This window comes from Ovis canadensis, chromosome 7, assembly GCF_042477335.2.
Source record: "Ovis canadensis isolate MfBH-ARS-UI-01 breed Bighorn chromosome 7, ARS-UI_OviCan_v2, whole genome shotgun sequence".
NCBI lineage: Eukaryota > Metazoa > Chordata > Mammalia > Artiodactyla > Bovidae > Ovis > Ovis canadensis.
The window spans coordinates 75,297,565-75,316,018 of NC_091251.1; the positions used below are offsets into that span (position 1 = coordinate 75,297,565).

Genomic DNA, 18,454 nt, shown 5'->3' on the forward strand with positions numbered 1-18,454 from the left:
GTTGAGTCTTTTCTAAAACTATTTACCTCTTGTTTGAAGCCATTTTTAAGAAAACTGAGCAGACCCCTAGTTAATACAGAAGGAATAATGCTACAATGGATGTGGCATCTATTCTTCTACAGTCCAGTACACACATTATCTCTGAGCGCATTTTATTCCCAAGAGCTTGGGACTGCCTATCTTTTTAAATCTAACAGAGTATGTAATCAGGAATAGAAGCAATGCCTTGGATTATCCAAGGATTACCAGCTCCTAAGCCATGTTACAATCTCAGGAACTTAATCTTTTTAATATTCCCTATTTGGCATTTATGTAATACAGGTTTTTATTATAGCCATTTTAAGTATCTGTTTCTCTCTCCTATTAGATTCAATTCAGTCTCAACTGTGATGGCTAATTTTACGTGGTAACTAGGCTCAGTCGTGTCTGACTCTTTGCAACCCCATGGACTGTAGCCTACCAGGCTCCTCCATCTACAGGATTTTCCAGGCAAAAGTACAGGAGTGGGTTGCCATTTCCTTCTCCAGGGGATCTTCCCAACCCAGGGATCAAACACGGGTCTCCCACATTGCAGGCAGATGCTTTACCATCTGAGCAACCAGGAAAGCCCCGGTAACTTGGCTAGATCATGTTATATAGTTATTTGGACAAATACCAGTCTAGATGTTGCTGTGAAGGTATTTTCTAGATGAGACTAAAATATAAATCAGCAGATTTTAAGATTTTATTTTTATTCCCTTGTACCAAGTTCTATATGCTTTTTGACTCTCCTTTTCAAAGTCCTAATAAAAGTCAAACCTGGAATGGAAGTGAGCAGCACCTATGTACACTTACCCAGATTTGAACCTTGCAGGCCTCCTGAAGCACTTTGGGAATATGCATGATCTACACCAGATTGAACAGCTAGCTACAACCTTTTCTTCAGTTTAAGATGAAGGGACAGGAGGGAGAGATGTTAATCTAAAACACGTGAATATTATTCTTCTTCTTCACATGCCTATAAGCCTCCCTTATTTCAGGGTACACAAAAGATACATCACTGTTTCCTTCTATTTCAGTCTTAGCCTTTCCTTTTCTCTTACTCAACTACCATACTCAACCAACTCCAAATTTTACTTATCTTCTCTTTGACTGCCCTTCCTTCACACTGTATTTCTTTGGAATTTTTGCTTTAAGTGCTTTTTATTTATTTTTTTTTAATTTTTATTTTTACTTTATTTTACTTTACACTACTGTATTGGTTTTGCCATACACTGACTTGAATCCACCACGGGTGTACATGAGTTCCCAAACATGAACCCCCCCTCCCACCTCCCTCCCCATTTAAGTGCTTTTTAAACTAGTCATTAGAACCATCTCCCTTGACTACTCCCTTAAACTCTCTTAGTGGCTCTGAAAACAAACCCACTGAATAGTTTCACTCAAATGTTAACCTGAAGACTAGATGGCACCTGGCCTCATACATGCAAGCAGAGCTAAACTAGAACAAATCTTAAATGTCTGAGTCACCTGTACAAGCATAATTTCTCAGCAAATATATAAAATAGGAACCATCTTCCTTCAAAAGGGAAGCCTAGAAACTACTTTTTAAAATATGTGCACAGTGAGGTCTGAATGTTAATGATTAAAAATCACTGCTTTAGAGGAAACCATATATATATATATATATATATATATATATATATATATATATATATATATATAATTTATTTGTAAAAGAATCTAATGAAATCTGTAGACTCAATCCTGAGAAACTCATATATACAAATCTCTGTGAGAAATTTATGAGAGTTCATGTCTCTTTCAAAAGCCATTGACAGAAGTCCCTCCTCCAGATGCCCAAGGACTACCACCTTAAAAAAATAAAAAACTTGACCTAAAATATTCTATTATAGTTGGAGTTTCCATAGGCTATGTATGGTCTTCATGAAGCACTTTTTACCAAACCACTGAAAGTATAACTTATTCTCAAATAGTGAAGAATTTTATAAAGTTGGGTTGTTTCAGCTAGAATCTTTTCGTAACACTTGCCATCACCTTGTTGAAAAGGATCTCATGAGCAGACCAGTCATTCTGTGACACACCTACAGAGAACACTGAGAGGAAGATGACAGCAGAGGAAAGCAAAGGAACAGAATGTCTGAATAAAGTACATAAAGCACACAGGGCTGTGTGCACACCAGTGCTTGACAGATGATACTGGATAATTCACAGACCTTTTTTCCTTTATTAAATGTGTAAAAACGAGTTCTCATTTTTACAAGCTCAAAATCAGGCAAGTATATGAGGGTATATAATTGGCACATATAAACTGTACCCACCAAAAAGCTCACTGCAGACACAATCCATACTACATTCAAAGTCTGCATATTTACATGATATTTCCTGCAAAGTAAATACAAGATTAACTCCCATCACTTTAGTATGTATATGATATACGTACTGAAACATATACAAACATAATCAAAACAAAGGCAGTTTTTTCCAAACAAAATACCAAAGGCAATTTTTTTCAACTCAAGTACCAATTCATTATTTTGTACAAAAAACAGCAAGACTAATTTAAGGGTTCTGCTCAGTTTTAGTCAGTAAGATATGTGTGTATGCTACTGAAATACAGCTAAAAGTTTTAGATTTTAATTACCAAGGTAACAGTACTTCTGTTTTACAATTGACCTAAAAATAGTGGTGCGTGCTCAGTTGCTCAGTAGTGTCAGACTCTTTAAAACCCCATGGACTGGGGCTCACCAGGCTCCTCTGTCCATGGCATTTTCCAGGCAAGAATACCAGAGTGGGTTGCCATTTCCTTCTCCAGGGAAACTTCCCAAACCAGGGATCAAACCCAAGTCTCTTACAAAAGTCTTCTGCATTGGCAAGCGGGTTCTTTACTGCTGCTTCACCTGGGAAGCCCCCAAAATAGGGGATGCCAATACATATTCTCAACATTTTAAGAAATCTTCAAAATGGAAACACATTTCTAAAAATACATGTATCTTGCCATTCATTCAATAAACATGATCTGCTTTAAAATAGATCACAAAAATTCAATTTACCAGAATTCTATACCTATTTCATATTTATTTCAGTCTTAAATCTGACTTCGTATCAAAAGCAGTAGTTTAAGAATTTATTCATAAGAGTAATCCCAAGAGTTACTGGGTAGCTTTCACATTATTTTATTCCTTATAAATCTAAATCACTACAAAGTCTCAACCAGTGGTTCCTTGAATCAGGCTTATATCTAGGAGGGTCCTTAAAATATGCATGGGCCCTATCTAAGAACTAATGAGTAAAAATCTTTCAGAAACTTTTTTTTTTTTTTTAGCTTCCAGGTGATAATATGCAGCCTAGATTGGAAGACTCTGACCTGGATCACCAGACTAGTGGTTCTCAACTTATAAAGTACATCTGAGTCACTTGACAAAACTTTTTTAAAAAACAGGAAAAAAAAAAAAAAGCAAAACAAACAGATTTGCTTCAGCAGTTTGAGAATGGTGTCCAAGAACCAGTATTTCAAATAATCTTTGCAGGTGGGCCACAAACCACTCTTAAGAAACAATGCACGGACTTTGTCAGGTTGCAAATGAGCATATTCAGCAGTTTAGGTGGCGTCATTCTGCCAGTACTCATGATCCTGCCACCCCTGTAGTTTTAACTAGTGTTTTGAGGGTAACACACAGCCTTTAAAAATAAAATATATTTCTACTCTTACACATAAGGTCAAAGTCAAGTGAACTGTGAGATCATAATTCACTCACTAAAGAAGGAAAAATCTTTAAACAGACTGGTTCTTAGCACTTAACGTAAATCTAAATGCTTTCTCCATCCTGGGATGTGATCAGGGGTAGTGCTTCCAGCCCACCAAATGTAATGTAGTTTATGAGAGACACACATTCTAATCATAATCTGTAACCTAACCTACTCTGTACAGTCTGTGTGTAACAGAGATTGGACATCATTTGGATATTAAATAATACTAAAAAAGTGGACAATACATGCTCAATTTAAAATAATGAAACTTCATAATATTTCCCTCACATAATAAATATCTACATTTAATACTGGGGGGGGGGGATCTAGAAAACACTAAGGATATCATGCTGCCTCCTTTGTGAAGAAGCTATTTACTAGTTTTCCACCACTTTTGTCATTATCTGTAAAATGGATAGTTGCCATGTATAATTCTACTTTGAGAATTTTTTTTTTTAACCACAAAAAAGTACACATGTAAGGCCACACAGCAAATCAGAGGATAGCTGGAAATAACAGTAACACTTTCCCCTTGGAAAGTCAAGTTCATTATCTTATCAACTTCACAACTGTATATCTCACAGAGTGTGATGACTAAAAATTATGAATATTTAAGTGCATTTGTGTGAAAGCTACACCACCTTCACCCAATTTTAGGAACAGATATAATCTACTTTGAACCCAAGAACTGCGTAAGAACTAAACAGCAACAACAAAGCTAGGAAGCAGATAAAAGTATATGGTCAGTGGAACCTCTATGGCATCTTGTTCACCTATCCTATGTCTAAGATGCTAATATTTCCTGTGTATATACTTTTCTATCACATTCTTCACAAAGGCTTATACCACCTCTTTTCCAGTGGCATATGTGATTAAACAGTTGGCATTTCTTAACCAAACAATGAAAAGGCAACTGCCAAAACCCAGTATTGTATTGTCAGAAAGGCAAATCATTTCATAAAATAAGAAACTGAAACTTTCAAATCCACAGTTTTTAAGAAGCTAAACAATGCATAATAAATTTTAACCACTTAAAGAGTCTAGACTATTAAAACAATCAAACCATTTTTTTGGTTTATAAATGACCTAAGGCCAAAATAATGAATTTAAAAAATAAGCAAAACAAAGTTGAAAAATTATACAAATATCCAAACCAGGCGACATTATGTCTTTTAAGCTTCTTGAATGGCTGAAATGAAGAGAGACAGCACTCCTGGAAAAGGATTTCAAAACAGAGCACAGTGGTATAAGGCACTACCTTAACATTAAGTCTACACCGGATCATCTTAAATCCAGAACAGGAACAGGAAAAGGAAGGATACCAACATCTGACTTCTCACGTCCTTTTAGCTGGTTTGGCAGTTAACTGCTTTTCTCTTTCAAATTCCTTCTCTCGTTGCTGCTCCCTTTCCAACTCTTCTTTTTGCCTCTTTTGCTGTAGTTTAAGTGCTCTTTTCTAAGTCAAAAAAAAAAAAAAAAATTAAAAGCCAAGAGAACAAAAGGCTTATAGGTTATGGCCTAGTTTAAAAGCAGTAGTGCTAGTGGTTATGGGCAGATGCAACTGGGAGGTACGAATGACTAGGTGTGAGACAGGCTCAAAGATGTGCTGTACAACAGGGGGAATATAGCCAATATTTAGTAACAACTGAAAATGGAAAATAACCTTTAAAAATTAAAAAAAAATTTAAGTAATGGTGCTTTTATATAGTAATAAATTTCATATTTAACTTTAAAATTTGTCCTGGGCAATTTTTTTATTGAAGTATAGTTGCCGTACAATATAAGTTATAGGTATACAATATAGTGATTCACAATTTTTAATGTTCTGGGTAATTTAAAGTCTCCTTGATACAAAAAGTTTGTTACTCAAAACTCCTACGAATGACAATTACAGTGACATATTCAGAGAATGTGAGCCCACCAGACCAGTTATTAGTAGAAAAACCCAGTGGGGTTCATAAGAATGTGTTTTAAAAGAAACTAATGTACCATGAATTAAGTATGTGATTGTATATGAATATATAAAAAGTCAGAAAATGAATTCTGAAGAAAAAGAGACAATCCTCTACTTCTGTAAAGACTGTAAAAAGAATTTTCAACTCACTTTTAACTTTGATGTCTTTTCATGAAGCATCAGCATCTCTTTTCTTATATTCACCAACTTGGCATGATAGTGTTTAGCTTCAGTGAACTTAAGATGGAAAAGTAAAATGAAAAGTCAACTTAAAACAGACTGAAATATCAAAATGGATGAATAAACCAATATCTAAGTTATAGCTCATTCTTCCTAAATTAGTCAAAACTTTTGAAGCTTTAATTATCTCCACATTTTAATTCAAAAAGTTTAAATTTAATTTAAACCACTAGTAGGGCTTTTGAGAATACTGGATTCAGTTCAGATTGATTAAAAAGTTACTAAACATAGACATTTATATTCTGTAAAGATAACATTTCGCCTTAAAAACATGCAGTATAATCCTGAAATTTTAGTAAGACTATCCAACAATGGTACCAGTTTCATTCAAGAAAAGTAAAACACTCTGTACAAGGGAAAGACCGAGCAGGGTACACAGGACGGTTGTGTCTGCCCATCTGGAAAAACCAAGCTGTGGCCAAAGAGCCCTGAGAAGGCTGTGGACAAGTTTGGTCATGTTCTTTGGGCTTCTGAAGTCAGACCAAGGAGAACAATCTCTGTAAGGACACTTTTCTTCCCAATGAATGATGTACAGACTTTCCATTTCAGCCAGAGATAGGAGAGAAGGAAAAAAGCACTTCTTTCTCAGGAAGCAAGGTAACAGAGAGAGAAGATCAGGTAACAAAAACGAAAGATGTGTCAGTAGCGAGCTTAGCAGCCTTAATGTAGCTACAAGTCAAGTCAGAGTCTGATGAGCTAGAGAGCTTACAGACCCTCTTTCTCTTTCTGGCCTTCTATTATCAATTCCTACATGACAATCAAAACCACTCTTGGGCTGAGAGAAGGAAAAAGAGGAAGACTTAGTTTCTGCCCCTTCAGATGGAAGCAACAGTATTACATCTGCTTGGGTCTTTCATTTATCCTTAATTCATTCAACAAATATGTGCTCTGCTGCTATATGAACTCAGTGGGAAAGACAAAAGTTGGTGGGTTTTGCCCACTTCCTTCACAAATCAGGGACCACTTACTAGAAGACTTTGTATTTACAACCACACGTCACTGCCTAACACTAGAGAAGGTGGACTTGATTTGATTGTTATAAAAGGAAAACATTAATCAGCCACATTTTTCCAATGGAAAGTCCATTTTTTGACATATATAAGAAAGCCCACAAAATCATGCAAACTACACTATTTCTAATGTTCAGGGTAAAGAGAAAGGTAGCCACAAGTTCCTTATTTCTGTCAATTCCCCATTTCTTAAAATAAAGTATATCAGTTCCTCTCATCAAAAAGCTAAAAAGCTTCTGGCAAAATGCAACTGTTGCCACTTATATTGAAAGATATAAAGGGTCCCTCAAGGACCGTCAGTCTCTTTCAGCATTAATTTGTTATGGCATTACAAAAATGCCATACAATTAAATAAATGCTAACTTTAAAAACCACGTACTTGATAAAGAGAGATGGTCTTCCTTAAAGGGAAAAACAGCACCCCCAAAATTCCTTACGTTTACTTTTCTTTATTAGTCTTTACTTATGAGCAGATCTATTCCAGACTTTCATATACAAGTTCAATTTCCTATCACAAGTTTAACATTTGAAAGTTAACAATTCAAGACAATAGAAGATCCAATAAAGTAAATCAAGGTTTCCTGTTAAACAACACATTCTAAATTTTAAAAATTAAAGAAAAAAAATCTCAAACATACGTAAGTACAAAATTGGGAGGATAAAACTATTTCTAAAACAACCTGTCTCTAAGCTGTTGTCAACTAAATCATACTTGAGAGTAAGTGCTGACTCTTTGTGATCCCATGGACTGTAACCCATCAAGGTCCTCTATCCACAGGATTATTCAGGCAAGAATTCTGGAGTGGGTTGCCAATTCCTCCTCCAATGGATCCTCCTGACACAGGGATTGAACCCACATCTCCTGTGGCTCCTGCATCAGCAGGTGATTTTTTACCACTAAGCCACCTGGGAAACCCCCAAATCATACTCACCAAAGCATTAATGTCCAACATAGAATGACATTCTTTAAATTTTGAAATTTCTTGTTCCAGTGTGTCTAATAATACAACTTGGTTCTGTCTGAAACAAAAGCATACAGCCAAAATAAACTCTATATACTTTAAGTGATGGTTCAGTAAAAGGAATCACATTCATCTTGGTTAATGTTAAAAGTAGATTAAGTTGGAAATTTATTGACTTTTCAATGCTTATTTAGTTTAACATAATCTTTTTCAAAATAATATTCCAAAGCCACATTCTGATAACCAAATATGTCTTTTATTCTGGCCTCAATTTCAGATTCTAGTAACATCAAACCATTTTTAATTATTTTATTACTTATTTCTAGCAACTCTGTATTATCCCTGAAAAAGTTTTTTATACTATCTTGCCCAAGAAATCTGATGTTTTATATATATTAAAATTGTAACATTACCATAAAGGAAAAGAAGTCATGAATTTTTAGATTAGAGCTGGGAAAAAAAATGTAGTATCAAGGGATAATAACCAGTTGTGTGATCTTGGAAATTTAGTTTTTCTGAACCTAAATTCATTTACAAAGTAAGAAGGTCACATCAGGTAATTTCTAAGATTTCTCATTAAAATTGAGGAAGAGAAACCAACTTCTCTGATATTCTCCTCCAGATCAACCAATGCTAGGATCACGGGAATAAGTGACACTGGGGGAGGTGGGGGGGGGGTGTCATTTAATCAAATACTGTGAAGACTAATATAGACAAACAAAGGTATGACATGATGGGCTTCCAAAACTATGTTAGACAGAAAACAATGATGACAAAAAGAAATAGCAATGAAGAGACTGAAGGGCAGTTGTAACATCTCCTCATTCAGCACACAAACCACACAGGTCATAAGTGTCCCTTCAGCTCTGACTGGAGACAACAGAGGGTGAAACACTGAATGGATGAGAGGAGAACTCAGCAAGTCAACGATCCAAGACAAGTAGGACAGCAAAACCACGGTGTTACAACTGGAAAACATAAAAACAGAAAGAAACCAAAAGTGGGTTCTTCCAAAAAGATTGATAAAATTGATAACCTTCCAGCTAGATTAACAAAGAAAAAGAGAAAGAAGACTCAAATCACTAACATAATTTATGGAAAGGGAGTCATTGCTACTTATCCCATGGATGTTAAAAAGGATAATAAAGGAATACTACACATAGCTCTATGCCCACAAATTTGATAACTTAGAATGGAAATGACTAATTCCTTGAAAGACACAAACTACAAAAACTCACACAAGGAGAAACAGATCATCTAAGTAGGCCTATACTTATAATTAGCAACTTTCCAGAAATGAAAGTACCAGGAAAGATGACTTCACTGACAGTTTCTATCAAACATTTAAGGAGGAAATTATACCAATTTTCCACACTCTCCTTTAGAAATGGAAGCAAAGGGGGCACTTTCCAATTCATCCTATGAGGCCAGCATTATCCTAAAGTCAAAACCAGATAAAGACATTACAAGAAAGGAAAACTATAGACCATTATCTTTCACAAAACATAGATGCAAAAATCCTCAACAAAATACCAACAAATCAAATCCCGCAATATACAAAAAAGAATTATATACCACAGCCAAGTGGGATTTATTCCAAATACACAAAGCTGGTTCAGCATTTGAAAATCAATCAGTGAAACCCACATCAACTGGTTAAAGAAGAAAAACCATATGGTCTCATCAGATGCAGAAAAAGCATTTGACAAAGTCCAACATACATTCATGATTAAAAACATTCTCATCAAATTAGGAAGAGAGAAACTTCCTCAACTTGATAAAGAATATCTTTTAAAAAAAATAATAATAGCCACAGCATCTAGTAAGAAACTAGATGCTTTCCACCTAAAGATCAGGAGCAAGAAAAGAAAGTCCACTCTCAGTAATCCTAGGCAACACTGTATCAGAAGTCCTAATGCAGAAAGACAAGAAAAGGAAATAAAAAGCATACAATTAGAAAGGAAGAAATAAAACTGTCTTTATTCACAGAAAACATGATTGCCTCTGTGGAAAATCCCAAAGAATCAACAACAGACGAAAATCAGGAATGAAAATATGGATACAGCAAGGTTTCAGAATACAAAGTTAACATACAAAAGTCAGCCGCTTTCATACATATCAGCAATGCATAATTAGAATAAAAAATCAATACCACTGACAATAATCCCTGTCAAATAAAATATACTTTGGTATAAATCTAACAAAATACATATAGGCTCTATATGTAAAAACTATTAAATTCTAATGAAAGAAATAAATGAGATCTAAATACGGAAGAGATATTCTAAGTACATGGAATAAAAAACTCAACATGCTAAGATATCAATTCTTCCCAACTTGATCCATAGGGTCAATGCAATCTCAATCTAAATCCCAGCAAGTTATTTTGTAGATGTCAACAAACTGACTCTAAAATTCACATGGAAAGCCAAAGACCCAGACTAGCCAAGACATACAGAAGAAAAATAAAACTGGAAGACTTATATTACTTACATTACCAAATTTCAAATTTCATTACAGAAACTACAAAAATCAAGATAGCATGGTATTACTGAAAGAACAGAAACACTGATCAACGGAATAGTCTAGAAAGCGCTTAACTTGACCCATACATTTCTTTTTTCTTTCTCTGAAGTTTGCTTCAGCTCAGTTCAGTTCAGTAGCTCAGTCGTGCAAAACTCTTTGCGACTCCAAGGACTGCACCACGACAGGCTTCCCTGTCCATCAGCAACTCCTGGAGGTTACTCAAACTCATGTCTATCAAGTCAGTGATGCCATCTAACCATCCAATCCTCTGTCATCCGTCCTCTTCTCCTCCCACCTTCAATCTTTCCCAGCATCAGGGTCTTTTCCAATGAGTTAGTTCTTCACATCAGGTGGACAAAGTATTGGAGTTTCAGCCTCAACATCAGTTTCCAATGAATATTCCAATGAATATTTAGGACTGATTTCCTTTAGGATTGACTGGTTGGATCTCCTTGCAGTCCAACGGACTCTCAAGAGTCTTCTCCAACACCACAGTTCAAAAGCATCAGTTCTTCAGTGCTCAGCTTTCTTTATAATCCAACTCTCACATCTATACATGACTACTGGAAAAACCATAGCTTTGACTAGACAGACCTTTGTCAGCAAAGTAGTATCTCTGCTTTTTAATATGCTGTCTAGGTTGGTCATAGTTTTTCTTTCAAGGAGCAAGCGTCTTTTAATTTTATGGCTGTAGTTATCCTCTGCGGTGATTTTGGAGCCCAAAACAATAAAGTCTGACACTGTTTCCACTGTTTCCTCATCTATTTACCATGAAGCAATGGGACCAGATGCCATGATCTTAGTTTTCTGAATGCTGAGTTTTAAGCCAACTTTTTCACTCTCCTCTTTCACTTTCATCAAGAGGCTCTTTAGTTCTTCTTCTCTTTATGCCATAAGGGTGGTGTCATCTGCATATCTGAGGTTATTGATATTTTTCCCAACAATCTTGATTCCAGCTTGATTCATCCAGCCCAGCATTTCTCATGATGTACTCTGCATATAAGTTAAATAAGCAAGGTGACAATATACAGCCTTGACGTACTCCTTTCCTGACTGGGAACCAGTCTGTTGTTCCACGTCCAGTTCTAACTATTGCTTTTTGACCGGCATACAGATTTCTCAGGAGGCAAGTCAGGTGGTCTGGGATTCCCATCTCTTTATGATTTTTCCAGTTTGTTGTGATCCACCCAGTCCAAGGCTTTAGCGTAGTCAGTGAAGCAGAAGTCGATGTTTTTCTGGATCTCTCTTGCTTTTTCAATGATCCAATGGATGTTGGCAATTTGATCTCTGGTTTCTCTGCCTTTTCTAAATCCAGCTTGAACATCTGGAAGTTCACGGTTCACGTACCGCTGAAGCCTGGCTTGGCGAATTTTGAGCATTACTTTGCTAGCATGGGAGATGAGTGCAATTGTGCAGTAGTTTGAGCATTCTTTGACATTGCCTTTCTTTGGGATTGGAATGAAAACTGACCTTTTCCAGTCCTGTGGCCACTGCTGAGTTTTCCAAATTTGCTGGCATAATGAATGTTTATCTTTCCTTAACACTTAGGAACTTTACTAACTGCTTATTTATCATATTCAATTGTTATAAATAGTAGCTGAAATTACTATCATCCTCATCATCATTGTCCAGATGCCTAAGAAGATAAATGGGGCTATTCAAACACTAAATTTCAGCCAATGTCCTCACCAATTACACTTTCCATTTACTTGATTCCCAGCTTTTTATACATAAAGTGTTCTCTAATGTGCTTTGCTTGCAGAGTTGCTTACCCTCCTTCAGTCTATCACACATCATCCAAACTCACTCACAAAATCTTTATGACTCTTCTGCCACAAGCACTGACTGGTGTTAAAATACAAGACATAACACACACAAGGAATAAAAAAATATCTCACTTGGAACTAGCAGAAAACTAAGAATGTTACAAACTCCCTTAACTACAGTAGGGTACCACATGTAATAGAACACAGTATCATCTTTGTACTCATTTATCATCTTCAAACCCAAGGATTGTAACATTGGTTACTATTTACAAAATGGACAACGTTGTTGATTACTCCTCTCCTTTTGCCCTAATAAAGGCTTGTGAGATTAGTTTTCAAAGAGAAAGCCTTGGTGCAGCAGCTGTTCATAGCGAGTTTAAAGCTGACCACCACAAAAAAGAAATAATAGGCCAGTGTGGGCAATTCAGAGAGGTCCTAACCCAAGAGGAATTAGAAACTCAGGTATTTGTTTCTGGGTGGGAGCTGATAAAGTCAGAGCATAATTTCTGCATACTGATCACACTCTGGGCTCACACTCTGATCACACACTATGGGTTCCATTCTCCCTTATCCTGTTCGTCTCTTAGCTTATTCCCCAATCTTTTAGTTAGCTAGTAGAGCTCCATTCCATTAACTAGGACTGAAATGGGTCATCTCAAGAAGAGGTAATTAGAACTTTCTGGCAACTCATGTGAACCAACAATAGAAAACAAATGTGACTCTCATGGAGACAATTTTGCAGCTCTACTCAGAAATAGACATAAACCCATTTGCAACATTCCCAAGAGACAGTACTTTCTTAAAATGGTGGTGAGAAACCAAAACTAATCAGCATCTAGATAAGATTTAGGCGTACTTCTTAGAAGACACCGAATACTCTAGGAGCATTCATCTCACTTTTTACATTTAAATCACAGGATAGTATGTGTGTAATTTAATTACTCCATGTCCATTTGCTATCACAAAAGATAAAGAAATACTCTATGGTATTATATGCTATAAAATATACCCCTAATACAGTATATACGTTACTTATACAGTGAACTATGACTATGCCAGAGGGGAGAGAGGTGTCAGTGGTTTTCGCCGGCTCACGTGAGTTCCTGGAGAGCTTGTTTCGATCTCTGCAGGTCTGGCAAGTAGTGAGAAAGCAAGCCTTCTGCCAGCTGCTCCACGGCCTTATCTTCTACGGCCAAGTCTTCTATTAACCCTTCATCTGGAGAAGTGTCACTTAAACCTGTCCCCGAGCAAAAGATCGTATTTAGGAAACTTTTAAACTGACACAGGGATAAGAGAGTAGTAGGGATGGGGGGAAGGAGGCTGGCAGTGAGCTCAGAGTACACACACAGGATACTATAAGTATCTTTTTTTTTAACTTTTACTTTCTGAGAAGCCTCTATAAATTAAGCTATGAGCACTCAAAAAATATTTTTAAGTTACTAGCACAAGGTTATGTCTAGATTAAAAGAACATTAACACGTGCAATTTCCATGTTTATATATTTTTCAGGGTAGAGGATTTAGAGTTTTCAATGAATTATTAAAGGAGTCTGAGGCCTAAAAGGAAGGAATAATCACTGAATGGAAGCAAGAAATTCTTCTTTTCCAAATTATACATATTTTAAATGCAATGCCTAAAAATATTTCTTTCAAGTCGATGGACTGAAATGGATGAACATTTATTTTGCAGACAGCCTGATATATTACTTACATGTAAAGGACAGTTGTTTTGTCAGCTTTCAGAGAGCAGGAGAGAGATTTTCTAAGAATTTCTCCTCTCTTGAGATTCATCTTAATTTATCATAGAAAATAGTGTAAAGTAATCATCACTGTGTAAATCTAGACATGATGCCAGCTCTTCCTTTGAATAATAACAGTGTAAGCACTGTGCTAGGCATTCAAAAATGTCTAACATGAATACCCATCAATCACTACTCGTACCAAGAAAAATACAAAACATTTTCTAACTAGGGTTCAATGAATTGTAAGATTTTAGAATCACTGGTCTAGAATGAAAAAAAAAAAAAAAACAAGTGAATGGTCACATTATTAAAACTGTAGTCCAAAGCATTTCAAAATTAATATTAAACTCTGAAATACCTATCTTTAATCATAATCTGGTAATAACCTGTAATATCAAATTAGGTCATTGTATAGAATACATTTACCACAATACATTGTTTATAGCTCTTTTCCAAGTACAGTTTTTACCACAGATTTAAATTTTGGCAAGACTGAGAAAAACAACAGGTTGTCATATATTCAAAATTAGCTTTTAGAGATCAAAATAAAATAGCATGGTTTTTATTTGGATCCTGAGAAACACATGAACAAACTGGACTTCCCTAGGTTGCAAGGCAATATTAAAACAAGAGCTAGCTAGAAACTGAAGCACTCCACAAATGAAATAAAAAATGTAATGGGAAAAGTAAAGTATGTACAGATATTGCCATTGATGTACCATCAGATGGGAACCTAATAAAATATATCTGATGATTCATGCCACTGCTAAAGGCTTCTTTACAAAATAGTGCAAACAGCAGCAACTCTCTTTAAAAAAAAATACAGAAAACAAAAGGATCACAGATAAGCAGAAACAAATAAGAATATTTCAACCTTAAGGAAAAAGAACCAGTACACCTTCCTTATGCTATATAAACATTTTAATTCACAGACACTACCCTCCCCCCGCCCCACCCCAGACTTCTGGTTAGTATTTGGAAGAGTCTGTTACTCATCTTTTACACACATTTATTCCCTAAGTTCAAGGTGCTTTATTGTCAGGGACAAGAAACTTTTGCTGCACATATGCTGTATGCAGTAGTTTCTCAGGTTACAACAATAAATGAGGCAAGCCCCCTTCCCTGAAAGGGCTCGATACAGGGGAATCAGAGAATGTGAGAGGTGCCCTTGGATGTGAGAAAGATTACTTTCACCAGGGATATTGGGGAACAATTCTAAAGGAGGTGTGGGCATTTGAGTTGAAGCTTGAAGAATGGGATAGAATTTTCATTTCTTTCTTCTTTCTTTTTAAATGTTACTCATTGTGAAAAACTTAAAATACAATAGAACAGGGCATAACCTGAAAAGTAAAAATATGCCTTCTCGCTATCTTACTCCAGACAGAGTCACTCTGGAGTTTTCTTAAATAGCCTTCAAGAAATTGTCTTTGCAAACTCATGCTTAAACCCTGTTTTTATCACAAATGAAATATTGCTTATACTGTAACTTTTCTCATAAATATGGATCTCAGGTATCATCTGTATCAACATATATGAATTTACTCCATTGTTTTTAACATAATACAATTCTACCATATTTTGTGTAACCAGTTCCCTGCTGTTATGGACTGAATGTTTGTGTCCTCCCCCAAAATGTATACACTGAAGTCCTAACCTCCAATGTAAAGGTATTTGGAGGTGGGAGTCTTAGGGAAATAATTGTTTAGATGGTGTGTAAGTGTAGGGCCCCCATGATGGGAATACGGGCCTTAAAATAAGAAGAGAGATCAGTACTCTCTCTTTCCACCCTGTGAAGGCACAGCAGAAGGCAGCCATCTGCAAGATCTGAAGAGTGTCCTCAGCAGGAATGTATTTTGCTCACACCTACACCTTGGACTTCACAGCCTCCAGAACTTCAAGGAATGAATGTCTGTTGTTTAAGCCACTCAGTCTATGTTATTTTGTTACAGCAGCCCAAGTAGACTAAGACACCTACAGAAAATAAGCCATCTATTTCACTTTTCGCTATTTCAAACAATGTTGCAGTGAGCTGTGCTTGTCTTTGCATATTCATGTCATTGTTTCTGTAGAATAAATTCTTAGAACTAGGTTAATGGGACAAGGGGTTTATGCATTTGTTAACAGACACTGGAAAACTACCTTCCTATGAGATGGCACCAATTTACACTTCCACCAACAACCTACAGAGGGCTATCTCCAAATGGGGAAGAATTCTAAGACTGGAGAAAAAGGGGTACAACAAGAGGAAAGGAAGAAGCATAGGACTGCTCTGGAAAGAGAGGTTAGTTCAGCGTGTCTGGAGCATGAGAGATTCACTAGTGAGCTGAATAGTAGCTCTAAGACTATGCAGCCAGCAATGACGACCCTTGAGTGCCAAGCTAATGTGTTTGGCCCTTAATTTAGTAAGGAGCCATTTATGGTTTCCAAGCAAGTAAGTGACATGATGGGACCCAGATCTTGGGGCAGTGATGTGACAGTGTGATAGATGGGATGGAAGAATAATAAGAGACTGGAGCTGGACTAGCCTTACAACTGTTATTGTTAAAGGGTGAAAATACAAAAGGGAGAAGGAAATTGTAGGGCAGAATCCCTTGGAATAAACAGGGGTGGGAGGAAAGAGTTAAGAATAATGTCAAAGTTTCAAGAGATCATGACTTGGCACCATTAATAGGATCAGAAATCTATATTTACTTAAGTACATGCTGTAGGGTAAGATTAGTGCAAAATGACCATGTTAAAGTACCCAGAAAGCAGATGGAAGAGCAAGCAGCAGAGAGACCCAACCTGCATTTACATACAAGGAAGTCATATTTATAGAAGCAACTTATGAAGGTGTGAAGAGGGAGATCACTGAGGAAAAGCATGACCAAGGAAGACCTGAGAGCTATCAGCTTCGCGGTAAGTTCTATGTTTCTGGAACAGGAAGTACAAGTAAAGGCACGTCCAAAGTCCTGCAGCCTTTCTTATCTAGGGTTCCTCATCTGAACCACAGAACACACAAACTGTTTCTCAATTCTCCCAAGGATAGTACATACGCATAGGCAGTACCACTATGGATGCAGAACAAGTCGATTCATTACATTCAGTAGATGCCTTAGGCCATTCAGGTTGAATTCGGGTTGAGAAAGACTGCTGAATGGAACAGGGATGCAATAAGGTCAACAAGCAAGACAAGCATTTCATGAGTGAGTGGTCAGTAATACCGGATACCTCAGCTCTCTGAATAACAAACCAATCATCCTGGCAAATCCATCTTCAACCACTAACTTGTAACAAATAGCCAATAGTGTGCTGCAGTCAATAAGCAGATTCAGAATGGCTTCTCTTTCAACCCCCACGAACAGCACCCCAAACGCCGTTTTTTCCCACCCCTCCCTCCACCCCCAGATCTCGTTTCCCGCCCCCTCCTCTGGGTAGGAAGGCCGGCAGGGCAAGGTTCCCTTATTCCGCCCCGCGGCCAGTCTCGGGTCAGCAGCTGCTGAAAGCAACTTACTCCAGCTGGGCAGCCCGGAGAACCACCCACTTGGGTCAGACTGCCCGCCCGGCCCAATAGCACTTACCTGGCGTCAGGTCCCCGGCCTCCAGGACTTCGGGTGGCCCTGCCAGGACCCCGTCCGGGGAAGGCGGCCCAGGGACACTCATGTCCCTCCCGCTGGGAACAGGGAAGGGGCAGTTGCACAGACTGTCAGACGCAGTGAGGATGCACCGAATGCGCCCAGAGCCCACCCGGACAGAAGCGACGGTCGCACCAGGAAGTGACGAAAGCGGAAGATGGCCGGCTCGGGGCACGTGACTGCGGGCCTTTCCCACACCCTTTTTTCTCTCCCCCGCCCGGCGCTTTTAGGAGTTCAAGCTGAAGTGCTAGTGGGGTGGGGACTGGGAGTCTATGGGAGTCGTGGGGCGCGAGTCCCCGACTCTGGTGGTCGGCGGGCGGGATGAAAGAGACAGTGTCTGAAAGCGGCTAGGTTGGGCTCGCGCTGTGTTGAGCCTGGGCCAGCAGTCGGACTTTGATCAGTAGGCCAGGTGCAGCTTTTCAGTTTTGTATCCTTATTAAGGAAATACCTTAAGGACTGCAGTTTGAACCCATTATAAATTCACGTTTAGCTCTCGTCAGCCTTGCTAACTAGGAGTTTGTCAAGATTCATCTCTCCTCTTGTTGATTGTAGGTGAACGATGTAAGGCCTGGCTTGCAGCATCTATTAATATCTACTGAGCAAATTCAGCCAAATTACCATAAACTGCACTTACTGAGATCCTATGGGATGATGTCATGAATTTTTATGAAAAACAATTAGAAATGGGCAGAAGCTGCCTCAGACCAATAAAATGATACCTGCTTAGTTTAGACCTGCTCACTTAAACTGTAATCAGTTCAGCTCAGTTCAGTCGCTCAGTCGTGTCCAACTCTTTGTGACCCCATGAATCGCAGCACGCCAGGCCTCCCTGTTCATCATCTCCCGGAGTTCACTCAAACTCACGTCCATCGAGTGGGTGATGCCATCCAG

General features: G+C 37.7%; 1 protein-coding gene across 1 annotated transcript; it reads right to left on the reverse strand.

Annotated features, from left to right (window-relative positions):
* Positions 1–2,207: 2,207 nt before the first annotated feature.
* Positions 2,208–17,716, reverse strand: BLOC1S6 (biogenesis of lysosomal organelles complex 1 subunit 6). Its single transcript, XM_069596653.1, has 5 exons — positions 17,510–17,716; positions 13,304–13,445; positions 7,887–7,974; positions 5,855–5,941; positions 2,208–5,206 (listed from the first exon to the last, which is right to left on the reverse strand). Exons 1-5 carry the CDS (start codon positions 17,589–17,591, stop codon positions 5,087–5,089), a joined length of 519 nt encoding a protein of 172 aa, XP_069452754.1. The 5' UTR covers positions 17,592–17,716; the 3' UTR covers positions 2,208–5,086.
* Positions 17,717–18,454: the final 738 nt, after the last annotated feature.